The 26,531-nt window shown below is 41.2% G+C and overlaps 2 protein-coding genes across 2 annotated transcripts; one reads left to right on the top strand and one right to left on the bottom strand.

Moving 5' to 3' along the window:
* Nucleotides 1–1,990: 1,990 nt before the first annotated feature.
* Nucleotides 1,991–4,049, top strand: gdf15 (Growth differentiation factor-15; the record flags this gene model as incomplete). The annotated part of the gene is made up of 2 exons (XM_079568804.1): nt 1,991–2,294; nt 3,319–4,049. The coding sequence occupies 2 exons, from the start codon at nt 1,991–1,993 to the stop codon at nt 4,047–4,049; spliced, it is 1,035 nt and encodes a 344-aa protein (XP_079424930.1).
* A 5,282-nt stretch (nt 4,050–9,331) lies between these two features.
* Nucleotides 9,332–22,520, bottom strand: LOC306972256 (uncharacterized protein; the record flags this gene model as incomplete). The annotated part of the gene is made up of 5 exons (XM_079568803.1): nt 9,332–9,558; nt 14,615–14,970; nt 15,048–15,163; nt 21,960–22,029; nt 22,215–22,520. The coding sequence occupies 5 exons, from the start codon at nt 22,518–22,520 to the stop codon at nt 9,435–9,437; spliced, it is 972 nt and encodes a 323-aa protein (XP_079424929.1). The 3' UTR covers nt 9,332–9,434.
* Between the last annotated feature and the right edge of the window lie 4,011 nt (nt 22,521–26,531).

Below are 26,531 nucleotides of genomic sequence, written 5' to 3'. Positions count from 1 at the left end.
TAACACACACCTTTCACACACTTCAGGGGACTTCACACAGGCATCACATGACCAGAGCCGAGTGACTCACGGCTCAGACATCCACTAGAGCACACGCTCTTCAGAACAATGAGAACCCCCAACCAACACTACTGTCAGGGAGAAGTGTCTTTACATTTCAGCTCCAGCTTGCTACATCCATCCCCTTCATTCAGGCACAACTCAATCTTACATCATCTTCATCTTACATCAGCCAGGGGTCACCCACCGGACCGGGAGTTTGAGAGGAGCCTTCTTCCAATGGTTTTATGGCCCGTGGATTATTGCGTGTGTCATATTCCTGTATTCTCTGGCGCACACCTTCTGAGGTTTCAGAATCCTTGGTTTCACCAAACCTTGCGATAAGATTTTTTATGACTTTTTACCTGAGTACAGGTTCTACTGTAAGCACTGGTTCTTTTCCATTAGGCGACAGTGGGTTGGACTGTGTTCGATCAGTGGTGTGATGTAGTCTCTGGGATGCCCCCAGATAAAAGAGGAGGGCATTGACACCGTGCTCTTATGTTGAGACACTTCAAACACTTGGCCTTGTGAAAGCCATATGTGCAGCTGATAAAGGGAGGCTTCCACAGGAGCACAGCTGATAGCACACGCATTGGCGGCGCTGAGCCACTCATTCAAACCTGCTCGGTTTATCTTGACAGAAAAGCTGAAATCAGGGAGTTATAAATAGCGCATTTGGAAAGATGTGCAGCAGGATCCATGACGTCATGTTCCCAGACATGTACCTGCGCTATTGCCTTCTTATTTTTAACCTTGGAGTTTTTCAAGTCGGGTTTGGTTAGTTTCACTGTGCATACATTTGTAAGGTATGCATGTAACTTAGACTTTGAGACCGTTTAGTGAGTCATGTACAATATGAGAAAGTGTGCTGCTGGAGTGGAACAAAGATATGTAAGAAATACACTGCACTCATGCACTGCACTCCGGTCGGTCTGATCATGTTTCTGCCTCCTCACGACAGCAGCCAACTCAACATGCACAACATTTGGTATTATTTATGTCTAAATGTTACTTGTTGCTCTGAATGTTACAACTGAAAATGTTCCCAAGGCCTCGACTGGCAATTATAGTGGGGAGGTAGTTTAAAGAAGGCTAAAACATTAGTTTTGTTTCATATCAGAAACAATTTAACTGAAGAATAAAAATACTGGCTTACATTTCTTTTGCACTTTACTTTCTTCTCAACAGTTGAGTCAATATTCATTCACACCACTCTCGTGGTGGTAAGCTTCATGTATGTAGCCACAGATGCCCTGGGGTAGAATTTGCGCCATCAACCCCCTGACCACCACCATCCTTTACACAACACACAGAGACATTGGGTGAAGGGTCCCAGCACACTGCATTATGTAGCAGACAGACCTTTGGATTTGTGGACAAATGACCGAACTGGGCCACCGCTGTCCCGCAATGATGACTCCCCCAGAGTCCAGTGAAAGTACAATATCATCCGATGATGTCAGCTGTGTTTTGAGCTAAAAATAGATAGGTGAGGAATATAGCATTGTTCTAACCAGTAACCTTATCAAACAACAAAGCCCAGAACAGGAATATGGGATTTGCTACTGTCCATTTGAGTCAAAGATACATCATGTACATATCAAAGAGCGTGAGTGCAAGTGGTCTGCAACACTTGGCAAGTGGCTCTTGCTAAACCTGCCCGACCCCCCCAGCATGACCCTGACTGTTGGCTCCAGTACAGTGGAGAGTGTGTCTGTCACAGTGACGCAGCAGTATATAATGCACTGGGCCAGCTTTCCCTTTTTATCCCGGGCTAATAAGACCAAGAAGCTCCTCTCTGACTGTACTGGCCTGAAATACAGCCGCACAGTCCCAGTCTGCCTCACCTGACTGCTCCTGGGTGTGGCATCACAGCCTCTGCATAAATAAAGGCACGTGAAGAATTTCATTCATAAACCTGCTCACAAAGCTCCTGGGAAAGTCAGCCATGCCCACACAGCAATCCATCGCAGCCTTTACCTTAGTCACAGTTTGCCTCTGCAGTGCGGCCCATGTGCAGACGTCCCGACACGAGGTGATAGGAGAAGATTCAGAAAGAAGGCTGGTCTTGGAGGCGCTGAAAACTGGGATCCTCAGCTCTCTGGGGATGGACAAGCCACCTGTCGTCCGGAGGAAGGCGACGCAAACCGAGCTCATGAAGATGGAACAGCTTTACCAGGAGAAGCTAAGCGAGCTGGGCCTGAACGCCACGCGGACCAACCGGGTGTCCACGCTGCTTTTGCCGGACAGAGGTAAGAAAAAATGCTTCTGAAATGAAGGTTGAAAAAGATGTAGTTAGAATTCAGATGAGTAGCAGTGGTTGTCTAGTATAATAACGTGTTATTGTATCAAGACAATATAGACAATATGGAAAGAATTGTTTTGGTGCCAGGTTATAGAATAAAAGAAATGCACATAGTATAACCATAGCTTCTTTTGTAGTAGTAGTAGAAGTAGAGGTAGTTGAAGAAGTAAAGGAAGTAGAAGTAACTGTTATATCAAAAATAGCATTCACAAGCTTTGTTTGTGTAGCGCTTCACAAAGGTTACAAAGTGCTTTAAGGGGAAAACACAAAAAAACTGTATAGATTGAGAGTTCCTTATGTTTAAAAAAAGAAGGTCTTAAGTTTGCTTTATGAAAGTCTAAAGAAGAGAGGGAGTTTGTTTAGGAGACGGGTGCCACTGCTTTAAAGGATCTGTCTTGGTGTGACTGAAGTGTCGGGTCCCCCTTGTACATGTGGACACTTGACGGGATAATGATCATCATAAAAACATTCTTTTCTAACTTTGATTGTCACACAGTCATTTAAGGCGCACTATACTGGATAGTTGTTTGTGGGTGGTTTTCGGAGAGTCCATAAAGAAAACATTCCTTGGGTGTTGAGGCCAAGTGAGTGTGACGACGCTCCTCTGATCTTACGTAACACTGGGTCTCCTTGGATTGTGCTCGGATCAAGATAAAGGTCCCAAAATAACCCGTTGAAAGACTGACAAGTCATTGCATCAGTCTGAAAGCACTGCCCCCGGTGCTGCTGGGAAATAAGTGACTGAAAGTTAATCTCTCAAACATTCATCTACATTGCGTATCTTATGAAATAACATTGGGTGCACGTCCTGCTGCATTACCACTAATTAGGACTTGATTGTGAGTCATGTTATATTCCTTTGTTCATTCTCCAATCTGGCAACCTTATGTGTGGGGCTTCTTCTGTTGTCTAATTAGTTGTTTTTTAAAATCAAATATTGACATAATGTTTTCTTTTCCCTCTTGTTTCAGTGCAAAAGCTACATCCAGGACACAGGGCCGACTCCTGGAGGCGACACGTTCACTGGCACAGAGCAGTGTTCATGGAAAAACCCCACATTCAGGATGAACTCTCACTGATACGTGCCGAGCTGCACATGTCTAGACAAGTCCTGGAGAGAGCGTCACGCAAGGTTAAAGTTCACCTGTGGAACTCCACACGCATGAGACATGCGGCGTGGGCAGATGTCACCTCCGACGGGAATGTCTCACAGAGCATCGTGCTGGACGTCAGCGATGAGGTGCAAAAGTGGATCGGGGACAGCAGGGCGGGGTCGCTAGAGGTAGATATAGGCAACAGAGGAGCCGAATACAAGTTCAACGTTACTCTGAAGTTGACCCACCAACGCAGCACCAGGACGGCCCGCTCCGTTAAGGAAGACGAGTGTGGCGAGGGAGAGCTGTGCTGCAGGCAGGCGGTGACCGTCTCCTTCAAAGACATAGGCTGGACGGACTGGGTGGTGGCGCCGCTGGAGTACACGATGCACTTTTGCCAGGGTTCCTGCCCGCAGAACTACAAACCAGCCAGCATGCACACACAGGTCAAGTCCAGGATGGCGCAGATCTCCAGGGGGGGCACGCCGCGGCCCTGCTGCGTGCCCGCCGAGTACCAGCCTATGGTGCTCATGCATTATGACAGCCGCGGCAAACTCAAGCTGACGCCCTTTGAAGACCTCATAGTCAGTAGATGTCATTGTGCTTGACCCTGGTGTCTATAAAAGTGGATTTCTTGAGTAAAGTGGACATGTAAAGCTTATATTTGTGGCTTATAAACTACTTAAAGTTCATAAGCCAATTAATGTTGAAAAAAAGCTTTTGGTACGTTGCTTTGAACGCCCTCGACTGGCAGTAAGAGGATTTAAACATAGCAAATATAAGATACAAGCCATCATGTCTTAGTTAAAGAAGCTTTGAAAATGCAGAAAAAAACAACACGCTTTATATGCAACAAAATCCAGGAAATATGTATTGGAGTGCTTACGGAAAGAAGTTAATTTTGCCTACGCTAATTCCGTCACTGTTCTCTCATTAGTCTACGTAGTTTGTGGGTAAATGCTATGCTCACTGTGCCGTTGTTTCCTTCATTCTCACTTGTCTTCTACCTGACTGTTGATGCGAACAAGTGTAAACATCAAGTCTAGTTTTAACAATGTAGCTAACCTTTAGCCTCGCTATAGCTAAAGCTATTGTTAGCAACGTTAAACGACCTTAGCTACTCCTAAAGCTAGTCTTAGCAAAGGTAGTCTAAAGACAGGGCAAAGAGGATGTGGCCAAGTGTTTGAAAAGCGAATCTTGAAAATAGCCTCTGTGCTATCAAAGGTAAATGCTAACTTTAGACCGCTAGTTCAGAGCAAACTAGCATAGACAAACTAGCATAGACGAACCATACTAAAGAACCCTTGACATACAGGCTATTGATGTCTCAGGTATATGTTATATTATTGTATAGACCTACTCCTTTGTAAATGGTGTTACTTGTTGCATTCAAATGACGCTGTTCTTTTGGACTATTTATTTAAACTTTATTTATGTTAATATGTTGTAATGTTACACAATGTTGTATTTCTTATGACACGATTTCCTGTATGCTCCACTGTTTACTTTACTTGAATGTTTTTACGGTGCTGAATGCTGTATCAGTGCGACATTTCACAATAAATATGAGACAATAACACACTGTTGACGGAAATATTGTTAAAGGGTTTATTGGAGAAGCTCGATGACTCATATTTGTGGACAGATAACTTATCAAGGACTTTCTATCTGTGACCTTGATCCGCTGCGGTGGCCTTGACACATATCTACAAGGACGTGGATTGAAACTGTAAAAATCTGAAAAAAATAAAATAAAAATAGGCTGTAGAAAACGCTGTTGACTTGCCGCAATACAAAAGATGAAAGAACTCCATGCTCGATTAGGACAGTACAATTTATTATAATTCAATTACAATAATGAATATTATGAAAGTCACATCATTGAGGGGGGAAAAGCTTTATTATGTCCATTACTTTATGAACTGCACAGCTGGTCAAAATGCTGTGAAACGCAGAGTTACTAATGCATGTTTTGTTAGCTCTAGCTAGCTTGGGCTACAACCAGCTAAAGGCTAATTAAAGGGGAAAAAAAAAAATTATATGAAGCCATTGCCTAAAACAGGGTGTCCAAACTTTTTTCATGGGGGGCCACGTATTGGAGCGTACACGGGGTAAAGGGCCATGGGTCGGTGGTTAGTTCCACGAAACCTTCAAGTAGCAGAGGTTTAAATTGTGCCTCATGCCTTTATTTATGCTTAAAACCTTAATGCCAGCTCTGTCTCACAATGAAATGCTAGTTGTTTGGTTAGAATTGTGTAGAATTATTACATATTAAATAAAAAGGACCATCTCTGATGATGTGAACCGATTCAGCAAGCAGCCCGAGAGCCACCAAAAATTGGTCTGAGGGCCACATTTGGCCCGCGGGCCGCACTTTGGACACCCCTGGCCTAAAACAAATGTCAAAGCACTTATACCTAAGTACTACGATATTCAACAGTGAAAAGACAAAGGAATCGGTTCACATAGTCTAGTCTAATTATAACTGCATTTTATTCCATGGTCTGGGTGAATACTCGATTCTGATTGGCTGGTGCATTATTTTGGTATAACCGCACACGTAGTCCGGTAGTTAAATCACTGGGATATGGCACATTGAGTTGCCTTGTGTACGAAATGCGTGGTTGCCTTGCCTTGCCTTGGGATATCACTCCGCTGTGGGCGTCGCCATAGCAACGCATGACACAGCTGAATCAGATAAAGGCGTAATTAGTGACTGACAGGAACGTATGAGATGGATTTTGTTTAATTTCAACGATTTTGGCCAAAACAAAACGTTTGATAAATGTTTGTAGAGGAGAGTGAGCAGCTAGGTTAGCTACTGTTAATAACATATGAGCTTTACATTTCTATTGAAAACGGTTAAGGCTATTCATCATTTTCAGGCGTACATAAAATGATCCTGCATTTAAGCATATTTGTCTGGATTAGTAAAGTCAAACATAAAAGTTTCAGTTGGGGGGGCCCAGGTGTGAGCGACTCCACCGCAGCTGTTTCCATAAACAGTTGAGCTGGTTGAGCTAGCTAGCTAGCTTCAGGTTAAACAGCGTAAAAGGTAAATAACCCACGAGTGCCGCATATCGGTGTTTACTTCCAGGGAAAAGTGTTTCCGGGTTAGTCCTGTTGTGTTGTGATTCTGTGCTGATGTTGTGTCGTTGAGCCTGACTGAGATCCTCGTAATAGCTGCGGAGAATGACTCGCTCTGAGACCAGCCTTCAGTGACCGGCTAATAACCCACAGAAAATAGCCCCGTCGGTCTGGCATATTTAGTGAGTTTAGTCAATGAAAACAAAATTTATTATAAATGTTACGTTTGTGAGACCATAGTACTCCACTGCGCGTCGTGGTGGTCTTGACTCCGCGTCGTGCATTATAACCATCTAATGCACGACTCCTCGTTGTTTAATCCGTACGTCTTTGATATATCCCACCAACAACAGATATAAATGTTGGCTATAAGGAGACTATTAATTTGAGGCCAAAATATTTTCTGACCAATTTATAAATGTATAAATTTGTTGTCATATGTTGCTCATGCCCAAGGCCCATTAAAGGAACAGGCCAGCATTTTTCCATACTGAGATATGTTCTTACCCGAGCTTCGATGAGTTGATAAGTACCTGTCTGGTCTTTGTGTGTACGATCCAAGTGTAGCTATGCTGTTTAATTTTGTGTGACTATACTTGGATCGTGTAACTACTCACGTAACTGTATTTAACCCTTTAAAAATGACAACAAAACTGAGACGAAAACAATGATGGAAATGTGACAAAAAAGTGAGAAAACATTGACAAAAAAGTGACAAAACATTGACAAAATGTGCCAAAAAATGACAAAAATGTGACAAAAAAATGATAAAAATTTGATTTAAAAATGGACGAAAAAAATTACAAAAATGTGACAAAATGTGACAAAAAAATGACAAAAGTGTGATAAAATTTGACAAAAAAAATTACAAAAAATGGACAAAAAATGACCAAAATATGACAAAAATGAGTTGAATACCCAACAAAAAAATGATGGAAAAGAAATCTGATGACGTGAGGAAAATGATCCTCTCAGGCAGGAGTTAAGAGGTCAAATAGGGAGAACGTGGAAGAGCTTGGTCGCTTCTAACTTCACCCCCGTTTGGCCCCATAGAGGAGCGCAGGAGAGGCTAAAGGCTAACACAGTCTTTGGTCTTTTTGCGTGACTGAGCGCCCGCACAAAGAACAGACAGGTACGCATCAACTCGTCTAAGCTCAGGTAAGAACATGTCTCAGTCTTGAAAAAACGGTGGCCTGTTCCTTCAACTACAAGTCCAAGCTGTAAGAGTTAGAAGAAGCTAAGGAGGAAGTCCTGGCGGATGTGGTTACTTCATTACGCAATATTTCTAAATTTACTGTTGAACTGCATGGTTTCCCCATAATGTGCTTAGATGATAATTGAAGGGTTTCCAGCATTGGGAAATCCTTCTCATTATTTTGATATAAGTTTAAGTAGCCTAATTCAAGCAAAGATATAAATAACCAGTGAGAAAGAACAACAGTTCCTCCTTTCGATAAAACGCTCCACATTTTCATCCATAACATTATATAGGCTACTTTAAAACAGAGACGGAGCTGCTTTTTTTTAACCATATATGCAACAAAGCCATATCGGCCAACAGGAAGATACATACAACACATGAATTACAGTAATTAGCTCAATTTATTATAGTTTGAACCTTCTTTCAAAACAGCGTGAAATAAGTAGCTATTGGTACTGTTACATTTTTTCTCAGTATATATATTGAAATGACATTTTTTAAGTAATCCACACATGTTGTCAGGAAGTCAAAGAATATGCAAACAGACAAATGCTTGTGAAATAATGTAAAACATCAGAAAAAAAACATTGCTGCACAACATTTGACATCAGTGTGTAAGACTGGGGACTTCAGTCAGTTCAGGTGAAACCAAAATGTCACTCTGTTGGCACGGATTACGTACTACCCAAACAGCGGCCAGCCAACAGTGGAGTTTGGAGGCTGGAACATCATGGTGTTGAGCACAAACATCACCTGATGTGGCTCATCGCCGTGGAGACTAAAGGCAGCCAAATATGATGTTTAAACATATTAGGTCCTCGTCCAAATCTATTCTTTAATCATCCACCGCAAAAGCAGCAATGTCTGTGTTGAGCATGTTTTGCATTGTCAACAGTAGAATCCAAAATGTTACGCAGTGTGCCTTTAAGTCCATTTGAATGTGCTTTATACTTAACCTCTTAACTCCCGCCTGAACAGACAACATTTTCTCCAGTTCAGCTTTACCCAAATCCTGTAGGCCAGTTGTAGCGCCTCATTTGAAAGCTAAGATCTACAAAACTCATCTAAATGGATCTTTTTCCTCATGTCATCAGATTTTTTGGGGGTGTTTCAACAAATTTTTGTAACTTTTTTGTAATTTTTTTGTCAAATGATAAATGTTTTGACACTTTTTGTCCTTTTTTGTCATTTTTTGTGACATTTTTGCCACTTTTTCATAATTTTCCATCAATTTTTTGTAATTTTTTGTCATTTTTTTGGTCATTTTTTGTACATTTTTTGTCCTTTTTTGTCAATTTTGTGTGTCATTTTTGCCACTTTTTCATAATTTTCCGTCAATTTTTTGTCCTTTTTTGTCCATTTTTTGTGACATTTTTGTCCTTTTTTCTGGTCAAATTTTTGTCAAATTTTTCTCACTTTTTTCTCACATCTTCATCATTGTTTTTCGTCTCAGTTCTGTCACTACTCTCTCACCTTTTTTCCCCAGAAGCGTTTGGACTGGGGTTAAAGCCAAACTAGAGAAAATGTGCTCGGTTCAGGTGGGAGTTAAGGGGTTAAACTTTAAAGCCATACTGAAGAACATCCCAGTTGTACATAAATAAATATGCTGCTCACATTCTTGCACTTTTAAAGAAACCGAGTACCGGCTTGAAGTAAACCCACCAACAGTCCATCTGTGTGTAACACTGAAACCCATGGAGCGTTCTCAGGAGTCTGGGATGATGTAAGTGTCGTCCTCCTGGTGGTGGGCGGAGGGATCGCAGGCCGGGTCGTTACTGTAGATTGCATCACACTGCAAATACACATCATCCTCAGGCACGTGGACCGTCCTGTCAACACGAGCACAAACCCCCCCCCAGGGTGGCGTTAGATGAACCCCCCGGTTACAGATTAACAGTGAATCTTCCGCTGTGACTCAGATTTCCCACATTTCAAACCGTGCGCTGATGTTACGACATGAGGGACTTTCGAGGTGAAATGGAAAAGCGCCTGCCGCTGACTCAGCATTATATAAAAGGCGTTTGGTTTCCCGTCTCAGGACTCAGCATGACGACAACAGTTTTGGCTTTACCCAAATCTAAAAGCTTTCTGGAAGTAGCGACGAAAATGAGACGAAAATGAGGATGAAAAAAAGCAACGAAGAGCAAAAGAGCGATGGGAAAGTGACACAAATGCGGGACACTTGATTCTTGCATTTCGGACATTGAATTTGATGCATTTACTATTGAACACGACATATTTTAGTGAAATGAAGCCAAATATCAAAATGCAGTATCCAAATTTAAACCAGATTTGAAATGTTATTATAAATGCTGATTACATTTTACAGGAAAGGGGTCTGGAGTTGTTGGTTGAATCCACCCCTGGGCGAAAGCACATCATGCAGGTTGCTCCAGTCATAATACAGCAAGGGTAGGAAATACTCTGACATACACCAGACATCAAAGGCCTGTTTCAGTCTGTCTGCTTTGTTTGACTGACTGAAAATAGTGATGAATGAACCATGAAGATAAGTGTTTCTAGTAATGAATGGGATGGTGGAAGAGTTGTTTACGCCTTGAGAGCAATGGTAATGCAAATCATTATCATTATTATCATCATGATCATCATCATCATCCTTATTATCATTATCATCATTACTATTATTATTATTATTATTATTATTATTATTATTATTATTATTATTATTATTATTATTATTATTATTATTATTACCATTGTACATTTGGTTATCATTTCAATGAGCATTGCTACAGCATAGTTAGCCTGGGTAACGCCAGACTAAAATCACAAGTGATATTTAGTCTGGGGACCACAAATTCATTTTCTCGTAGGAGAGGTGTGGTTTACGGGGCGCTACGAACGTCAATCATGCGTCTGCATGTAGCCACAGCCAATCGTATCATCGTATCCGATTTTTTAATCCGTAAATAAACATCTTGCCGTCCCTCCTCACTCTGTGATTGGTTCCCAAATCCACGCAAAATTTCGGCCATGGTCCCCAGGCTGTTGTGCAGTTCGAAATGATTCGAGCGCACACAGCAGCAGTTAACAGCATAATAACAGCGTAATAAATCATTATTATCATTAGACATACGTACACACATACATACATAGACACGTGCATAGATTCCCATACAGTAGGAACACATTCATGCAAGCAATATTATATTCTGTCCATTTTTTGACAATTTTTTGACAATTGAATGGGCCGCTGGGCACTACCATTAGACTGGCAACACGTGAATCCCTCTTAACTGATATGTAAATGTATGCCTGCAGTGCTCGGGTGTGATGCAATAAAAAAAAGTGGTTTAGCGATGTGTTACATCAATGTGAGAGTTTTGTGGTGGATTAAAAGCTGAGGGATAATGTGTTGCTATTATTATACACATGTACATGTATCCACTGTTATTTGTTTTTCTGTTTACTGTGGTGGCCTTTTTTTTTACTTTCCTTTTGCCTATAGAAGGTCATTCACCTATATCATACACACATCATATATCATACACACATCATATATCATACACACATCATATATCATACACACATCATATATCATACACACATCATATATCATACACACATCTCTTTAGTACAGGGGTCACCAACGTGGTGCCCACGGGCACCCAGGGGCCCTTTAGGGCATGTCCAGTAGCCCTTGGGACTTTTTCTGAAGTGTAATACACTTCATTTTCTTGAATCTAATTCTTAAAATTACAGTTATTTCGGTTCTTGTGACTCGGTATGAGTTTAAAATAAAGCTATTTTAATATAATATGGGGTCAATATCCTATAAGTGAACAGTGTACGTTTAAGTCTTTAGGATTTGTTTTTGTCTGGTAGCCCTCGAACAACTTAATGCTCTTAAAGTAGCCCTCAGCTGAAATAAGATTGGTGACCCCTGCTTTAGTAGATCTTAGCTTTCAAATTGCTCTCCAGTCGAGAAGCTATAACTGGATAACGGCACTGGGCCGGGGTTGAAGAAGTTAAATATGCTCAAAATATTCTTTGGTTAAGGGAAATGGACTAATTTAGGAAAGTACACTTTATTTATTACTTCTATAGTTAGTTCATGTATTTATTTACAGCAGTACTAAGCAACTCTTGCCCCTAGAGGCCATAGGCGCAACTGCAGGTGTCATAGCAAGTTGCGATTTTTTTAACTCATTAATTGTCCGCGAGAGTAAAAACCACGCTGACAGAAAGGACAAAGGGAGAGAGGAATATCGTACATCCAATTACATAATTGAGATCACTTTTTTCACTGTCAATACTGTTTAAAGTGGCGCTAGCCCGCAGATAGTTTTGCCTGTTAGCCTGTTAGCTTCTTCTTCGGGGTTTTCTGGCCAGAGACACCAGGGGGAGATGAAAGACCCCCCCAATCATAAGGTAAACAAGTTACTTAGTACTGCTTTAAAAGGCACCACGTACAATTATAGCATACATGTTTCTACTTAATGCATTGTACCAGGGAAGGGCTAGCATGAGGCTAATTTACATCAGCAGGCCCTGGCAGGGTAACGGACAACCCCTAACAGAAAACAAGACCTCACACCAACATGGTCCAGCAGGGGCGGACTGGCCATATGTCCATTCTGGAAGAGCACAGAAGGGCCACTGACTCTAGGGCCACCGGTCTGGCCTCTCACTTTACCTTACCCTTACCCCCGGGGTAATCTAAAAGCTTAAAAGAAAAGCGTAACAACAAACAACAAAATGTGACAAAAACGTGACGACAAAGCAATGAAAAAAGCAACGATAAAAGAGACAAAAAAAGTGACGAAAACGCGGCAAAAAGCCACAAAAACGAACATCAACAAACAAAACTGCAGCGACAACGTGACAAACATCACTTTTCTAGATTTTAGCTTTCAAATGAGGCGTCACTCACAGTGGTGCTCTCCAGTCAAAAAGCCTTTGGATTTGGGTAGAGCCGAACTGGAGAAAATGCTCTCGGTTAAAGGGACTATAAGGAGTTTAAAAATGTTAAAGTGACGAAAAATTGATGAAAAATTGCAAAAATTTGACAAAAAAAAGACAAAAATGTGACAAAAATTTGATAAAAATTTGACAAAAAAAATGACAAAAATTGGATTAAAAAATTGACGAAAAAAATGACACAAATGGGACAAAAAAATGACAAAAATGTGATAAAAATTTGACAAAAAAATACAAAAAATTGACCAAAAAATGACAAAAAAGTTTCAAAAATGAGTTGAATACCCAACAAAAAAGCAGTGGCGGACTGGCCATATGTCCATTCTGGAAGAGCACAGAGGGGCCACTGGCTCTAGGGCCACCAGTCTGGCCTCTCACTTTACCTTACCCTTACCCCCGGGCGCAACCGAGCTTTACTCAAATCTGAAAGCTTAAAAGAAAAGCATAACAACAAACAACAAAATGTGACAAAAACGTGACGACAAAGCAATGAAAAAAGCAACGATAAAAGAGACAAAAAATGTGACGAAAAAGCAGCAAAAAGCAACAAAAACAAACATCAACAAACAAAACTGCAGCGACAACGTGACAAACATCACTTTTCTAGATTTTAGCTTTCAAATGAGGCGTTACAGTGGTGCTCTCCAGTCAAAAAGCCTTTGGATTTGGGTAAAGCCGAACTGGAGAAAATGCTCTCGGTTAAAGGGACTATAAGGAGTTTGAAAATGTTAAAGTGACGAAAAATTGATGGAAAAAATTACACAAATTTGACAAAAAAATGACAAAAAATGACAAAAATGTGACAAAATGTGCCAAAAAAATGACAAAAATGTGACAAAAATGTGATAAAAATTTGACAAAAAAATGATAAAAATGTGACAAAAAAAATGACAAAAATTGGATAAAAAAATTGACGAAAAAAATGACACAAATGGGACAAAATTTGACAAAAAAAAAATACAAAAAAATGGACAAAAAAATGACAAAAAAGTTACAAAAATGAGTTGAATACCCAACAAAAAAGCAGTGGCGGACTGGCCATATGTCCATTCTGGAAGAGCACAGTAGGGCCACTGGCTCTAGGGCCACCGGTCTGGCCTCTCACTTTACCTTACCCTCACCCCCGGGCGTAACCGAGCTTTACCCAAATCTGAAAGCTTAAAAGAAAAGCATAACAACAAACAACAAAATGTGACAAAAACGAACATCACTTTTCTAGATTTTAGCTTTCAAATGAGGCGTCACAGTGGTGCTCTCCAGTCAAAAAGCCTTTGAATTTGGGTAAAGCCGAACTGGAGAAAATGCTCTCGGTTTAAAAATGTTAAAACTAAGTATTTTCCTCCCCCTACGTGTTCCTCCATGTCCTGATGAGCTCATACCTGTTCACCACAACTGCCTCTTAAGTCACTCACAAAGTTGTTAATTCATAATTCTTAATATAGAAGCTGCAGTTACACGTAAGACCTGAGGTGGCAGTAGTGAGCATAAAATGACTAACTTGCATCTAGCCCCTTTAGGCGGGGGGTAAGAGGTTAACATATGTATTTGTGGAAGTGTCGCATTTACGCTAAATTGGGCCAGGAGTCCAGGGCTGTTTTTCAGTCCCAATTTGAGAATGTCTACAGTCGACACTTGCTAAATTGACCTCTGAACCCCCACCTGAGCCAAGCGCATTTTCTACAGTTTGGCTCTGTACCCAAATCTAAAAACCGTCTTGAACAAAGCCTCAAAATAGCAACATAAAAACGAGGACGAAAACGCAACAAATAAAAATGACAACAAATAAAAGCGACAAAAACACGACCAAAAAGTGACAAAAATGTGACGGAAAAAAACAACAACAACAACACACTGATCAACCTTCCAAAGAGAGGTGAATGTGTAGAACGTCTGAACTAGTTTGGACACGAGCAAAGTGAATAAAAACAGAAGAACTCCCCGTACCTGTCCTGAGCCTTGGCGCCGTAGCTTCCTACCCGGGCCACGTTCTCGTAGATGGGGGCCTGGGCCGGCGTCCCCTCGGGTCGGCTCTCGTAGTCGTGGCACTCCTTCACCGTTTTGGGCGCTTCTCCCTGCACCGCTTCCTCTCTCTCCTTCTCGATCCTTTTCCTAGAGCCGAAGCTCAAGACCCTCCTCAGCTGGCCGAACTTCCGATAGGCCAAAACTCCCGCCACAGCAGTCAGCAGCGCGAGGACGATGAAGAAGACGGACAGACCGGCGATGAGCCCGGTGTCGGGGCCCGGGGTCGGGCACGAGGAGGTGTCGTTCCCCGGGACGCAAGTGCTATTGGAATTCATAATCTGTGAAAGGAAATGGTAAATTAGTTAAAAATTAAAGGGAAGATCAACAGGTTTGTGGTTAATATCTTTTGTCTTACCATTTGAGAGTGGTCGGGGATGTAAGAAACTGACCGTGTTTGTCTGACACAGAGCTTCAAGTGAGAGACAAGTTCCCTTTTTTGAAATGGGCTATTGAAACCGTGCATAGTGTTTCCTGTTTAAAAAAAAAAAAAGACATAAGTGCTGAGAAAGGACTGAGGGATGCTGCTGCATTGTTAGAATGAATGTGTAAAGACGGTTTAAAGCTAACCTTAAAGGCATTAGAGAGGATTTTCCCCAGGAATTAAGTTCCCAGATACAACTAAAATGACTTAATTGATCGATGGCACTCTTGTAATTATGGTTCCCAAAAAAAAAAAAATTAATATCCATAAACTGTGGCCGTAGTGGGGCCTGGAAAACATTAGCCAATCGACTTTGTCACCTTTCCAAAGTCGATTGGCTACTGGTTTGTCAATCAAAAATTTAGCGTATATGCCCCAAGTACGTTATTTACGTAGGCTCCAAGCGTAACTCTCACGCAGTTTGGCCGGCAGTCCGCCATTACGCCGAAGACGAAGGATAGACTACCACCTAGTTCTGTACTCTGTACTGGTATTTAGAATTATTTCAGAAATGGCAGAAAAGAACCCTGAAAAACCTAACCGAAAAAGAAAGCCACTGTTTGAGGTGGTTGAAAGGAAGAGAGAAACTGCGAGAGAGCGGAGCCGAGTAAGCGTCTGTCTGGGAGATTGTTTCGAGCGCTGGCGAGCCCTGAAGGTGCAAAAGAATCTGAAAACGGATGCTTTGGTCGCTAAACTTCTGCTGGACAGGTAAATTCTGTTTAATTGTTGACTAAGTACTGTACTTAGCTATTTAAGAAACATGTGAAATAGAAAACTCATAAAGTTGTATGTTTACAACGAAGTGAATGCAACCTGCATTCACTTTGGTAGCCTAGCTTTAGCTTAGCTGTTCGGATATTTTCTAGCTATATGCGGATAGTTGTAGAAAAGGCGATTGATTGGGCACAGGCTTTATTACTTTTTTTAAAATAATCTGTGGCCATAATACTTCCAGCCACTGGTGCTGAGTGCAGTTAAGACTGTTGTTTTTGTCGTAGAAAAGCAATGAGCCGTGGCACAGCTGCTGATGCGTCCCTCCATTGTGTAAACAGTAAGCTCCTTGTATAACCTCGCGTTGTAGGCTTCTCAATCTTTACGATTCACTTTTAGCATTTTGGTACAAGTCTTCGCTAGATCGTGAATGTTTGGTGAAATTATGAGCTTTTAAATTGCTGTCACTGTTGTGGAAGAACTTCAGTCATTTCTCCGGTTAGCCTTCTTGTAGCCGCCAAGCTAGTAATGCGTCATCTCTTTCCCAATGGTCTTAGCTCGCTCGTGTCTCTCCCTGCTCCGCATACAAGTAACGCAAACGTCCCTCTCTTGTTCACTGGTAAGTTACAGATGTGCCACGGCTTATGTGACGTGTGTATTTCAAAAAAAGAAAGGGAAATAGGTGGCTTGTTTATACAAGCGTCACCATGACCGTGAGAATGCTAATGTGGCAGGCTGGTGTAGGCTAATGATAACAAATGATGTGTTCATCTTTCAAACGATGTATTTAATCGAGTATGATGTATAATATTCTCATGCATGCATGTTAAAATTGAGTGTAATTGTGTTTACAGCTATGACAATATTACATCAACACCATTACCTCATGGTCTATGGGTGAGACCACAGCCTCCAGTTTCAACTATAATGCAAGAGTCTCTCACAGACAGGTTGGTGTTTTTTTTTTAATTGCGTGTGATTTCTTTAGGTGCACATTGATGGTTATGGAATAGAAAAGTTGTTTGTTTTTTTTCCAAAATGTAAATACACCACGTTTGTTCAGGACCTTTCCATGACTTTTTTGTTACGTGTTACTATTAGTTATTTTGGACATGGGTACATATTTTACTTCCAAACCACAACTGTACTGTTCTCGCTTCCACATATTAGTGTAATATGTAATTGCAATGGAATTAGGTTTAGGATTAATCTGTGTTTTGTGATTGCAGAGATGATGATTTCTCTGTCAAAGGCGTTGAGAAATTAAGCACTAGCAGCAGTAATGAAGAGCTCGATTCACATCAGCAAGAGGCTGCTGGGTAATACACTTAGACTGCATAATTTTTTGGTCAAAAATGTTTGTTTTGGTTTAAATGTTTGTAAATTAATTGATGAATGATATTATTGTCACATTTTATATTTTATTGCTGTTTCTATGTTCTAGTCCCTCGATTTCCAGACAAGAGCAAATGGAAGACGTTAATGAACAAGCCTTCAACAGCCTTTTGAATGCTACGTAGGTTTTGAAATAAGACAAAAAAAAAAAATGGGATTATAATATAGTGTTATTCACTGCACAGGGTTGAGTGGGATAATGATGATGATGACGACGAGGACCAAACATGGACTCCACAGATGGAAACCCTGTCAATGTCTACATCTGAAGAGGACGAAACAAAAGAGTTCGATTCTGACTCGGATGACAGCAAAGATCTAGACTACGTTCCACCTATTTGTCTGCGGTTAGAACATTTACACGTATTTGTAACTTTATTTGTAATTTCAAGGACAGACCTTTTTTTTGTTTGGTATACAAGGGGGGAGGTGTTAATGTTGTTCATTTGTTTTTAACAGGGCTGGTGGTGCACTTAAAAAACGGATCGAGATCGAGGAACTACCTGAGGTATCAACAGAGGAAACCGTACTGGACCAACCACACAGCAGTGACAAACAAGAAGAAATTATTCCTCCAGTAAACGCTATGGTCATTACTGAAGAAGATGTTTTGGACAAACCAGCATCGATAGTATATCACGATGTCTTAAAACAGCTTCTTGAATTTTTGAGATTGCCAATAGACATTTGTAAAGCAAAGGATTCTGTAACAAAAGAACCATGCAATGCTGCAGCACCCTTTGAAGTGTCAGTTAAATGCAGATGCACAGCAGTTATTGCAGAATGGGTAAGTGTTTACACACTTCCACTATATTACCTATGTAAATTTACTGTACTCAATCCTCCAAAATGTAGCATTCTAAAACTTGCTTCTTGGGTACTCAATCTATACCCATTACTGTCAATTATTACCAATGGAATCCATGTTATCTATCTTGTAGTATGACTATTGCAAATGTCATATACACGGATACATTAATTTCCAGTCTTTATAAAGCTTTTGCTTTTAAAATAAACTGTTCTTGCTTTACTGTAAAAACTAGATCTGTCCAAATGGCCATACAGTTTGGAGGTGGAGCTCCCAGCGGTATTTTAAATACGGAATGCTTGCCGGAGATTTCATGTTGGGCTGCAATATCCTGCTATCGGGAAACAACTACAGGAAAATAGCACTCATGTTCAAGTTTATGAACATGGGGATAATGGACCCATCAACATATTACAAGATTCAAGACGGATTTTGTGTAGACAACATCAAAGCGTTCTGGAAGAGTACTAAACGAGGGATAATCAATGAGCTTAAAACAAAAGAATCCATAGTTCTGCTTGGTGAATGACTTTTTTTGGTTATTTTTATTACATTCTTCATATCATGGAATATTTTACTCTACATAGTACGTTCTTTCTGTCTCACATACTGAAATTTGTGTTTGTACACTCTTTCTTTTCGAAGGTGATGCTCGGATGGACAGTCCTGGATTTTGTGCCCAATATTGCACATATACCATGATGGAGAATGACTCCAAAAAAATCGTCCACACACACTCAACTGATAAACGGTACACCCAGAGAAACTCTGTAGTCATGGAGAAGGCTTGTTTTATCAAGTGTATGGATGCAATAAGTGAAGAGTTGAAAATCGATGAGGTTTGCACGGACGCACACTCGCAGATATCAGCTCTTTTCCGTAAGTGTTTTTACAGAGAACATGTTTATCTATGTACAATATTTGGCCCATCATCAATTTTGTTTGTACAGAAACGGGTGAATACAAAGACAGGGGCATAAAGCACTCCCTTGACATCTGGCATGGAGCTAAAAACCTCAGTAAAAGGATTGCTGCAGTAAGTATCCTTTGTAATGAACTATGTGCTTTTTTCCTGTATTTGTGGAGTGCGTTGTAAATATGTCTTTATCTGTCTAATAAGGCTGGGCGTGAAAAGCAGTGCAAGATCCTACTGAACTGGACCCAAGACATTACAAATCATTTCTGGTATTGCTGCCGAACAGCTGAAACGTATGGACAGTTCATGGTAACTAAAAATGAAGTCAATTGATGTTATTATTTACATGAATGGATTAACATTATGTAATGAAAGCCTATTCTTTCAGGACCTATGGCAAGGAGTGTTACACCACGTCACCGGTGAGCATGAGTGGTTCCTTGGTTCATGTCGCCATGGCCCCTACAATGACAAAGACAAGTCACTGATTTCCAAGGGTTCGGTGGCACACAAGCGATTGCGTGATTTAGTGCTGGATGCACGCTGGCTCAAGACGGTTACAAAGTACCTGTACTTCAGGTATGTGTTACATAACTTGTCAGTGCCATTTCATAGAGAATATGAACATTTTCATTACTTATTTCTAATTTGTTTAATTCAGATCCACATCAGATTTGGAATCTTTTCATAATCATATTCTGATGTATGCTGCAAAGAGATTCCATTTCACTGACAAAGTGTACAAGGCAAGAGTCTATTTGGCAACTTTAGACTACAACCATCACCTCGACAGGCCACTCAAGAGGAAGAAGGACGGATCAGTACAGTATGTTTATTTTGATCTTTCACATAGAAGTCACGTGTAATAACACAAAAAGTTTGTTCTACATGTTTATAACAGACACTTTGTAATGAATCACTTTCCATAATCTGTCTTGTCTTGTCTTGTCCTGTCCTGTCCTGTCTTGTCTTAAATGCACCATGCGTCATTTGAAGTGTTTTGATGTGCTACTCCAGGTGTAATTTCAAAAGCGCTTTTTTGCATTCCAAATAATTGCACATCAGACTATTTAAACTGAAAAATCCACATGTTTTAAATAATACCCAGAATTTCTATATAGTGCAAATCAACGTAGAAATATTCATGTTCTTCTGAATCCAGTAATCTGACTGAACGAACTATGCTACCAAATAAATTTCAAGAAGACTATTCCTATTTCTGCTTTTAACCACCCTCCCTCTCCTCTCCTCCCACTCCAGAAAAGGAAAAATATACAGCAAGAGAACAAAAATGTGGCGACTGTACTCTTATAAAGTCCCAAAGGACTACAAGTACATACCAGACCTGCAGGCGATCATCCTTCGCACAAGGATTGTGTCAAAGGGAGGGATGGCAAAAAGCCATCCGTTCAGACCTGATGACCCTCGTAAGCTTGGGACTCTAGCTGGTGGCCCAACACCAACGATAGAAGAGCTAGAGGAGCAACAAGTCAGCAGAGGGCTGCGTAAGTTGGTAATATGCATATACTGTAACTGGGGTATATTTATTCATGTATTGTATTGCAAATAAACATGAGTGAATTAGCACATAGGTGCAAGAAACTAGTTATCATACTTTGTACATTTGTTTTACCCTATGGCTTTCAAAGATTTCACAAACCGTATTGTATCTATGTATACAAAGCCTCTGTTTCTGTGATTCACGGGGATGTTTCTTCGCAATACAATATATTTTAGTAGAACAGTTGGAAGTGGCCTCGATCAGTGCCAATGAGTGTTGAGTGAATAACAGTAAGTAACAAAGTTGTATCCGGCTCGTCTAGATGCCTAAACAAAGTTTTGTCCAGAGTCTTTCTCACGTACATGTAACCATATAAAACATACATGTATTTTTCAACTTAAAATGTTTCCATTACAAGTTCCTTTTTGTGTGGCCCCCAGCTCAATTCAGGTGACATGTTGCCCCTTATCAAAGTAGCATACCCCTGCACTATGTAAATGTGATACTATGATGTATTAAAATAGACATAATCCTATGAGTTCCTAAACTCTTTTTCTGCTTCTTTCAAACAGGGAAACCGACAGAATAAACGGGAGAACCAGCACCTACCACCCGACTCATTTGTGTAAATTGTGGCAGTACAGTCTGGTGACTTTTAATTTTGATTTGATTTCACAAATTCAATAAACCGTATCATTGCAAGTTTGTATTCATAATGTATGCTTACATATTACCAAGATAAAGTACTAAAATACATAACTTAGGTCTTACAATATCTACAGCAAATCTTATTTTCCACTAAAAAAATCATCTTTATTCTTGTTTCCCTACTTCCTACCTTCAAGTTGCACAACAGAGGAAAATGCATTTCTATTTTTTTTGTTTCAGTCTGATTCAGATTAAACTTTCACCATTGTTAAAGATTTTCTTTTTAGAATATTCTTACATGACAGTGAGTAAATTAAAAACTCCCTTGTGATGACAGAAGATACAGAGTAAGGAGACCAATATACAAAGAACTTTTTATTTCACAAACCAAAATATAAGATAACATTTTTCAAAAACTCTAAAAATCAACATTCAGTCTGGAAGGTATGAATCCCACGTAACTGCCATGTGGGTCTGGGTATTTGTCGCGAATCCTCCATACACAGCAAGAGGGTATAACAACTCTGTGACCAGGGCCTAATACACCCCATCTCCAAACTACAAACTGACGATATGCAGCATAACGTAGCTGTTTATTGCTTTCTCCAGTCTCTTGTGAGTCTTGTTCAGCACGAAGATCATTCCAAATACGTCTTGCAAGTCGCAAGACGCCACCCTGGAGAATAAATACGTCCATGTGTGGCATCAAGGACACACATTGCTGGGGTCCATACCCACAACATTTATTCTCCACAATAGTTGGCATCTCGCGGCATTTACCACACACACACCAGATCAGTTGTTGGGCAACGGGAGGTTGTTCTTGCGGAGCTGCAGGAGCGGTGTCCATGAGGTCAAAAACCATACTTGGCTCACGGTCCAGGCACCGCTCCAGTAGTCGTTTGCATTCTTCATGCTTCAATGCCTGGATTCGAGCCTGTAAAAGACACAAGAATCAGGACAATTAGCATTACTTCCCCTCAAATAATCTATACAATATAGTTTTGATTAAATTTTACAGAGTGACTGCTTTTCTTAAACATGTTTTTAATTTATTTTTCTTAAACGGACAAGTGGAAGAAAACTGATGGATGGATGGATAGTTTAAACTCACCCGATCACTGTCAATCCGCTGCTGCTGGAGATCCTGAACTCTTTCAATATCTTGTCTTGACAAATGTTGTAGTATAAGTCCTCGTCCTGATTGTCTGGCTTGAGGTCTCCTGCGATCCCTGGTGCTCTCTGCTGCCCTGGTGTTCCCTGCTTCCCTGGTGCTCTCTGCTGCCCTGGTGCTCCCTGCTTCCCTGGTGCTCTCAGCTTCCCTGGTGCTCTCAGCTCTGCCAATTGCCCTGCGGCGAGAACCGGTGCCCCGCTGTCCTCTCCCACGCCGGCCCCATGAACATTTAGCCCGTGCTGTAGGTGGCTCATACTCTGAGTCCGAACCCTCCAAGGTCTCACCTTCAAAGCTCTAACAACAAACACAAAAATGAAATATCAGTCAAATTCAGTACAGAATAAAGGGGAGTGCTGCAGAGAGTCCTTTGTATACTTGATTGATAAGCAGAGTTTGACTTGAGGCTGGAAAGTCAATAATGGTGTCTGAGGCACTCTGTTGTTTTAAAATTAAAAGTCCTTTATGCCCACATGTTGGAATTAATGAATTTGACAAAAGATTGCCCCGGACACCGTTTTTGACTTTCGAAGCTCATTTTCAAAGATGTGTATTTCATTAGCCTCAAGTCAGCCTCTGCTTATCAATGCCATATCAATTTATGTATCTAAGTTGATGTGCAGACCAAAACAACAACTATAACAGACAGAAGGATGATTTGCATCTTGCATTTGTAAAGCTAACTAGATTGCTTACATGAATGCTATAGCTGCGTAGGAAGAGGATGCTGCAGAAGCATCCTCAGATACATAATGTAGATACTTTTCAGATAAATAACTAGCACAAAAAAGGTTTTGTAGTAAATTAATATACATATTCACCATGGAGGAGTCCGCCATATGAAAGTCCGAAGGATGTTCTGGCTGCAGTTGCGAGCACTCGGTAAACAACGTGTGTCAGTGTAGCCCATGGCCTCTCAACTTTGACCGCAAAAAGCAGAGGCTTCTTCTTCTTTTAGTTATTTTCGGCAGACTAGGCGCATCCTGGCACATTGCTGCCTCTACAGGTGAAATCCAAAAACAACGGCGGAGGCGTTTCTTACGTAGAGAGCTAATGCAAAGGAGGGGGCTCTGACGCATGCGCACTATTCAAACATACGCAAACAGCCGTTGGACAAATCTTAAACCGCAGAATCCTCTCTAATGCCTTTAAGTTTGAACCAATGTTTGCAATGTATCACTGATAAATCGACTTACTACTTCATTTCAGCTGCTAATGTGTGCAGCCATTGAGTGGGTTAAAAACATTAGAAAATGTGGGCCTATGCATAATAGCCTACAGGACTAACCCAACACGTGATCGCAATTCCATGTAAATACAGCACTTACTTACTTAAAACAGCGATTCTCAACTGGAGTGCGTCACAAGCCTGTAGGGAAGCTTTGTTTCAATATTTTCCATCTGAAACTGCATGAAAACACAACTGTTAAAATGAATGCAATTGGGTTGTTTAGCTCATAATTTCAGCCTTAAAGGAACAGGCCACCGTTTTTCCATACTGAGATATGTTCTTACCTGAGCTTAGACGAGTTCTTTAGGACCTGTCTGATCTTCACCCGTGCCTTCAGTCACGTAAACACAGCGCAGACGGCGTTAGCATTTAGCCTCTCCCTCTCTCCTCTATAGCTCCAAAACAGGTCAAGATAGAAGCTACCAAGCTCTTCCACGTTTTCCCTATTTAAATATGGTTACGTGAAGTGTTCCACTACAAAGTATAGTTACACAAAATTAAACAATGTGGATTTTCTAAGCGGATAAAAGGGGGAACTATATTGTAAGGCGTAATAATACCAGGAGTAGTTCGAAATCCGCGCAGTAATCTTCACTTTACTGTGCGGATGCCAAACTACTCCTGGTATTAAATAGGGAAAACGTGGAAGAGCTTGGTAGCTTCTATCTTGACCTGTTTTGGAGCTATAGTGGAGAGAGGGAGAGGCTAAATGCTAACGCCGTCTGCGCTGTGTTTACGTGATTGAAGGCACGGAAGAAGACCAGACAGGTCTTAAAGAAAAAAAAGGTCCTAAAGAACTCGTCAAAGCTAAGGTAAGAACATATCTCAGTATGTAAAAACGGTTCCTTTAAAGGAACAGGCCACCGTTTTTCCATACTGAGATATGTTCTTACCTGAGCTTAGACGAGTTGATACGTACCTGTCTGGTCTTTGCGCGCGTCCGTGAAAGAGCTTGGTCGTTTCTAACTTCACCCCCGTTTGGAGCTTAAGACAGAAACAACTGTCCGGTGCAGGTTTCAGTTGGTTTTAAATCAGCGGTTCCCAAACTGTGGGTCAGGGACCAGAACTGAGAGAATGGGCCCATTTGCCATTTACCATATTACAAAGTGGGGGAAATAGACTATAGTGGTCCTAAATCCCAGTCTCACAGTGGCTTGGTGGTTAGTGGTTCTCACACTGAGGGGCAGGGCCTGCACTGATGCACAGTGGAACTGTTCTTGACCATTAAAGGATTCACATTCTGTCAAATAGCCACGGGATGCGTACTGTAGGGCCCCCGTCTGGATTTTTGCTTAGGGCCCCAGAAGGGCCAGCACCGGCTCTGGGCACGCACAAAGACCAGACAGGTATGTATCAACTCGTCTAAGCTCAGGTAAGAACATATCTCACTGTGGAAAAAAACGGTGGCCTGTTCCTTTAAAGACAAAACTTCAGCTTGTTCAGTAGAAAACAGACGTGTCATCCCAGGAAATGTTGGGTCCCAGACCACTTGAGAACCACTGTTGTAAAACATTGGCATTTGCAGAAAACAAGTTCTTTGCTTTAGGCTACAATGGTGAGGTTTGGCCTTTGGTGTTTTCAATTTCTTTGCTTTAAGCTACTTTTGGCTAGCCTGGCTAACACCAGACTAAAATCACAAGTGATATTTAGTCTGGGGACCACCAATTCATTTTCTCGTAGGAGAGGTGTGGTTTACGATCGTCCATACTCGTTTATTGGGCGATACAAAAAAAAAAAAAAAAGTCTCATGCGTCTGCACGTAGCCATGGCCAATCGTATCATCGTATGAGATGACGTATGACGTATCCGCTGTAAACTTTTGAGCTAAATTATTTAGAACAAGGTCTAAAGCTTGATCAAAAAATACCATTGTGTCTGCTGCTGTCATGTTGGATCCGTAAATAAACTTTTTTTTTATTATCCGTAAATAAACTACAAGCTTCCATATATCGAATAGCGCGTCATCGTCTTGCCGTCCCTCCTCGCTCTGTGATTGGTTCCCAAATCGGCCATGGTCCCCAGGCTGCTGTGCAGTTCGAAATAATTCGAGCGCACACAGCAGCCTGGTGTTAGCCAGGTTAACTTTTGGCAATGATGAAAATCGTCCCTCCATGACACAAACTTGAGACCGCTGCTCCACGCGTTGAAAACACCAGTCCCCACACTCTGATCAATGTGACACAGAGATTTCCTCTCTTCTCTTCTCTGCTGTTCAAAATGAGAACTGTACTACCAAGCACTTGCACAAATAGAGGAGAACTTCCGCATCAAAGAGTTACCTGATATTAGCGTGTCTTTTGCAACTTGTGGTAAACCGCGAGGCTATGTTTGTACACAGCATCTTAACGTCCACTAAGAAGACATGATCCCATGGCTCAGGGCGTAGTTCTGGAAAGTCAAAGCCCCAGACTGTGATAAAGCCATGCAATGGTGGGTCCAACCAGGGAGCCTGTGGTGAATCTTAAATGCTCTAGAGTCTTGCCACAGGCTCCAGTATTCCCTTAGTAGTGAGTGTCCAAACTGGGAGACAATAGGACAGGGTGGAGAGTATGATGGCATGCAGGTATGTTCTTGAGACAGGTAATGACAAGCATGCCCTGATCTTACCATACACAAACAGTTTTTGGTCTAGCTTTTTAGTGAGGTTTTGTATGTGGGCACTGTATGTAAGGTGAGAGTCAAGGGTTACCCCCAGGTATTTATTGTTTGATGCAGTTGAGAGTGTTTGGTTTGCAATGACAAGGGTGTTGGAGATGGACAGCTGTCTCCGTGGTGAGTGGAAGTACATGCATTCTGTTGTACTAATGTTGAGAGTTAAATGATTGTCTTGGAGCCATGCATGTAAGGACTTTAAATCTGAGTTTGTCTGAGTCTGAGTTTTTGATTAATAACCTCTGTGTTTGGGCCAGAAACAAAGATCACTGTATCGTCTGCATAGAGCAGCGTTTGTGAGTGGTTTACTGCATTCGGGAGATCATTTATATATATGAGGAACAGCAGGGGGCCCAAGACACTGCCTTGTGGTACTCCCATAGAG

The sequence above is a fragment of the Gobius niger genome (assembly GCF_951799975.1).
Source record: "Gobius niger genome assembly, chromosome: 13".
NCBI classification, from domain to species: Eukaryota; Metazoa; Chordata; class Actinopteri; order Gobiiformes; family Gobiidae; genus Gobius; species Gobius niger.
This window is presented reverse-complemented; position numbering and strand designations above follow the sequence as displayed.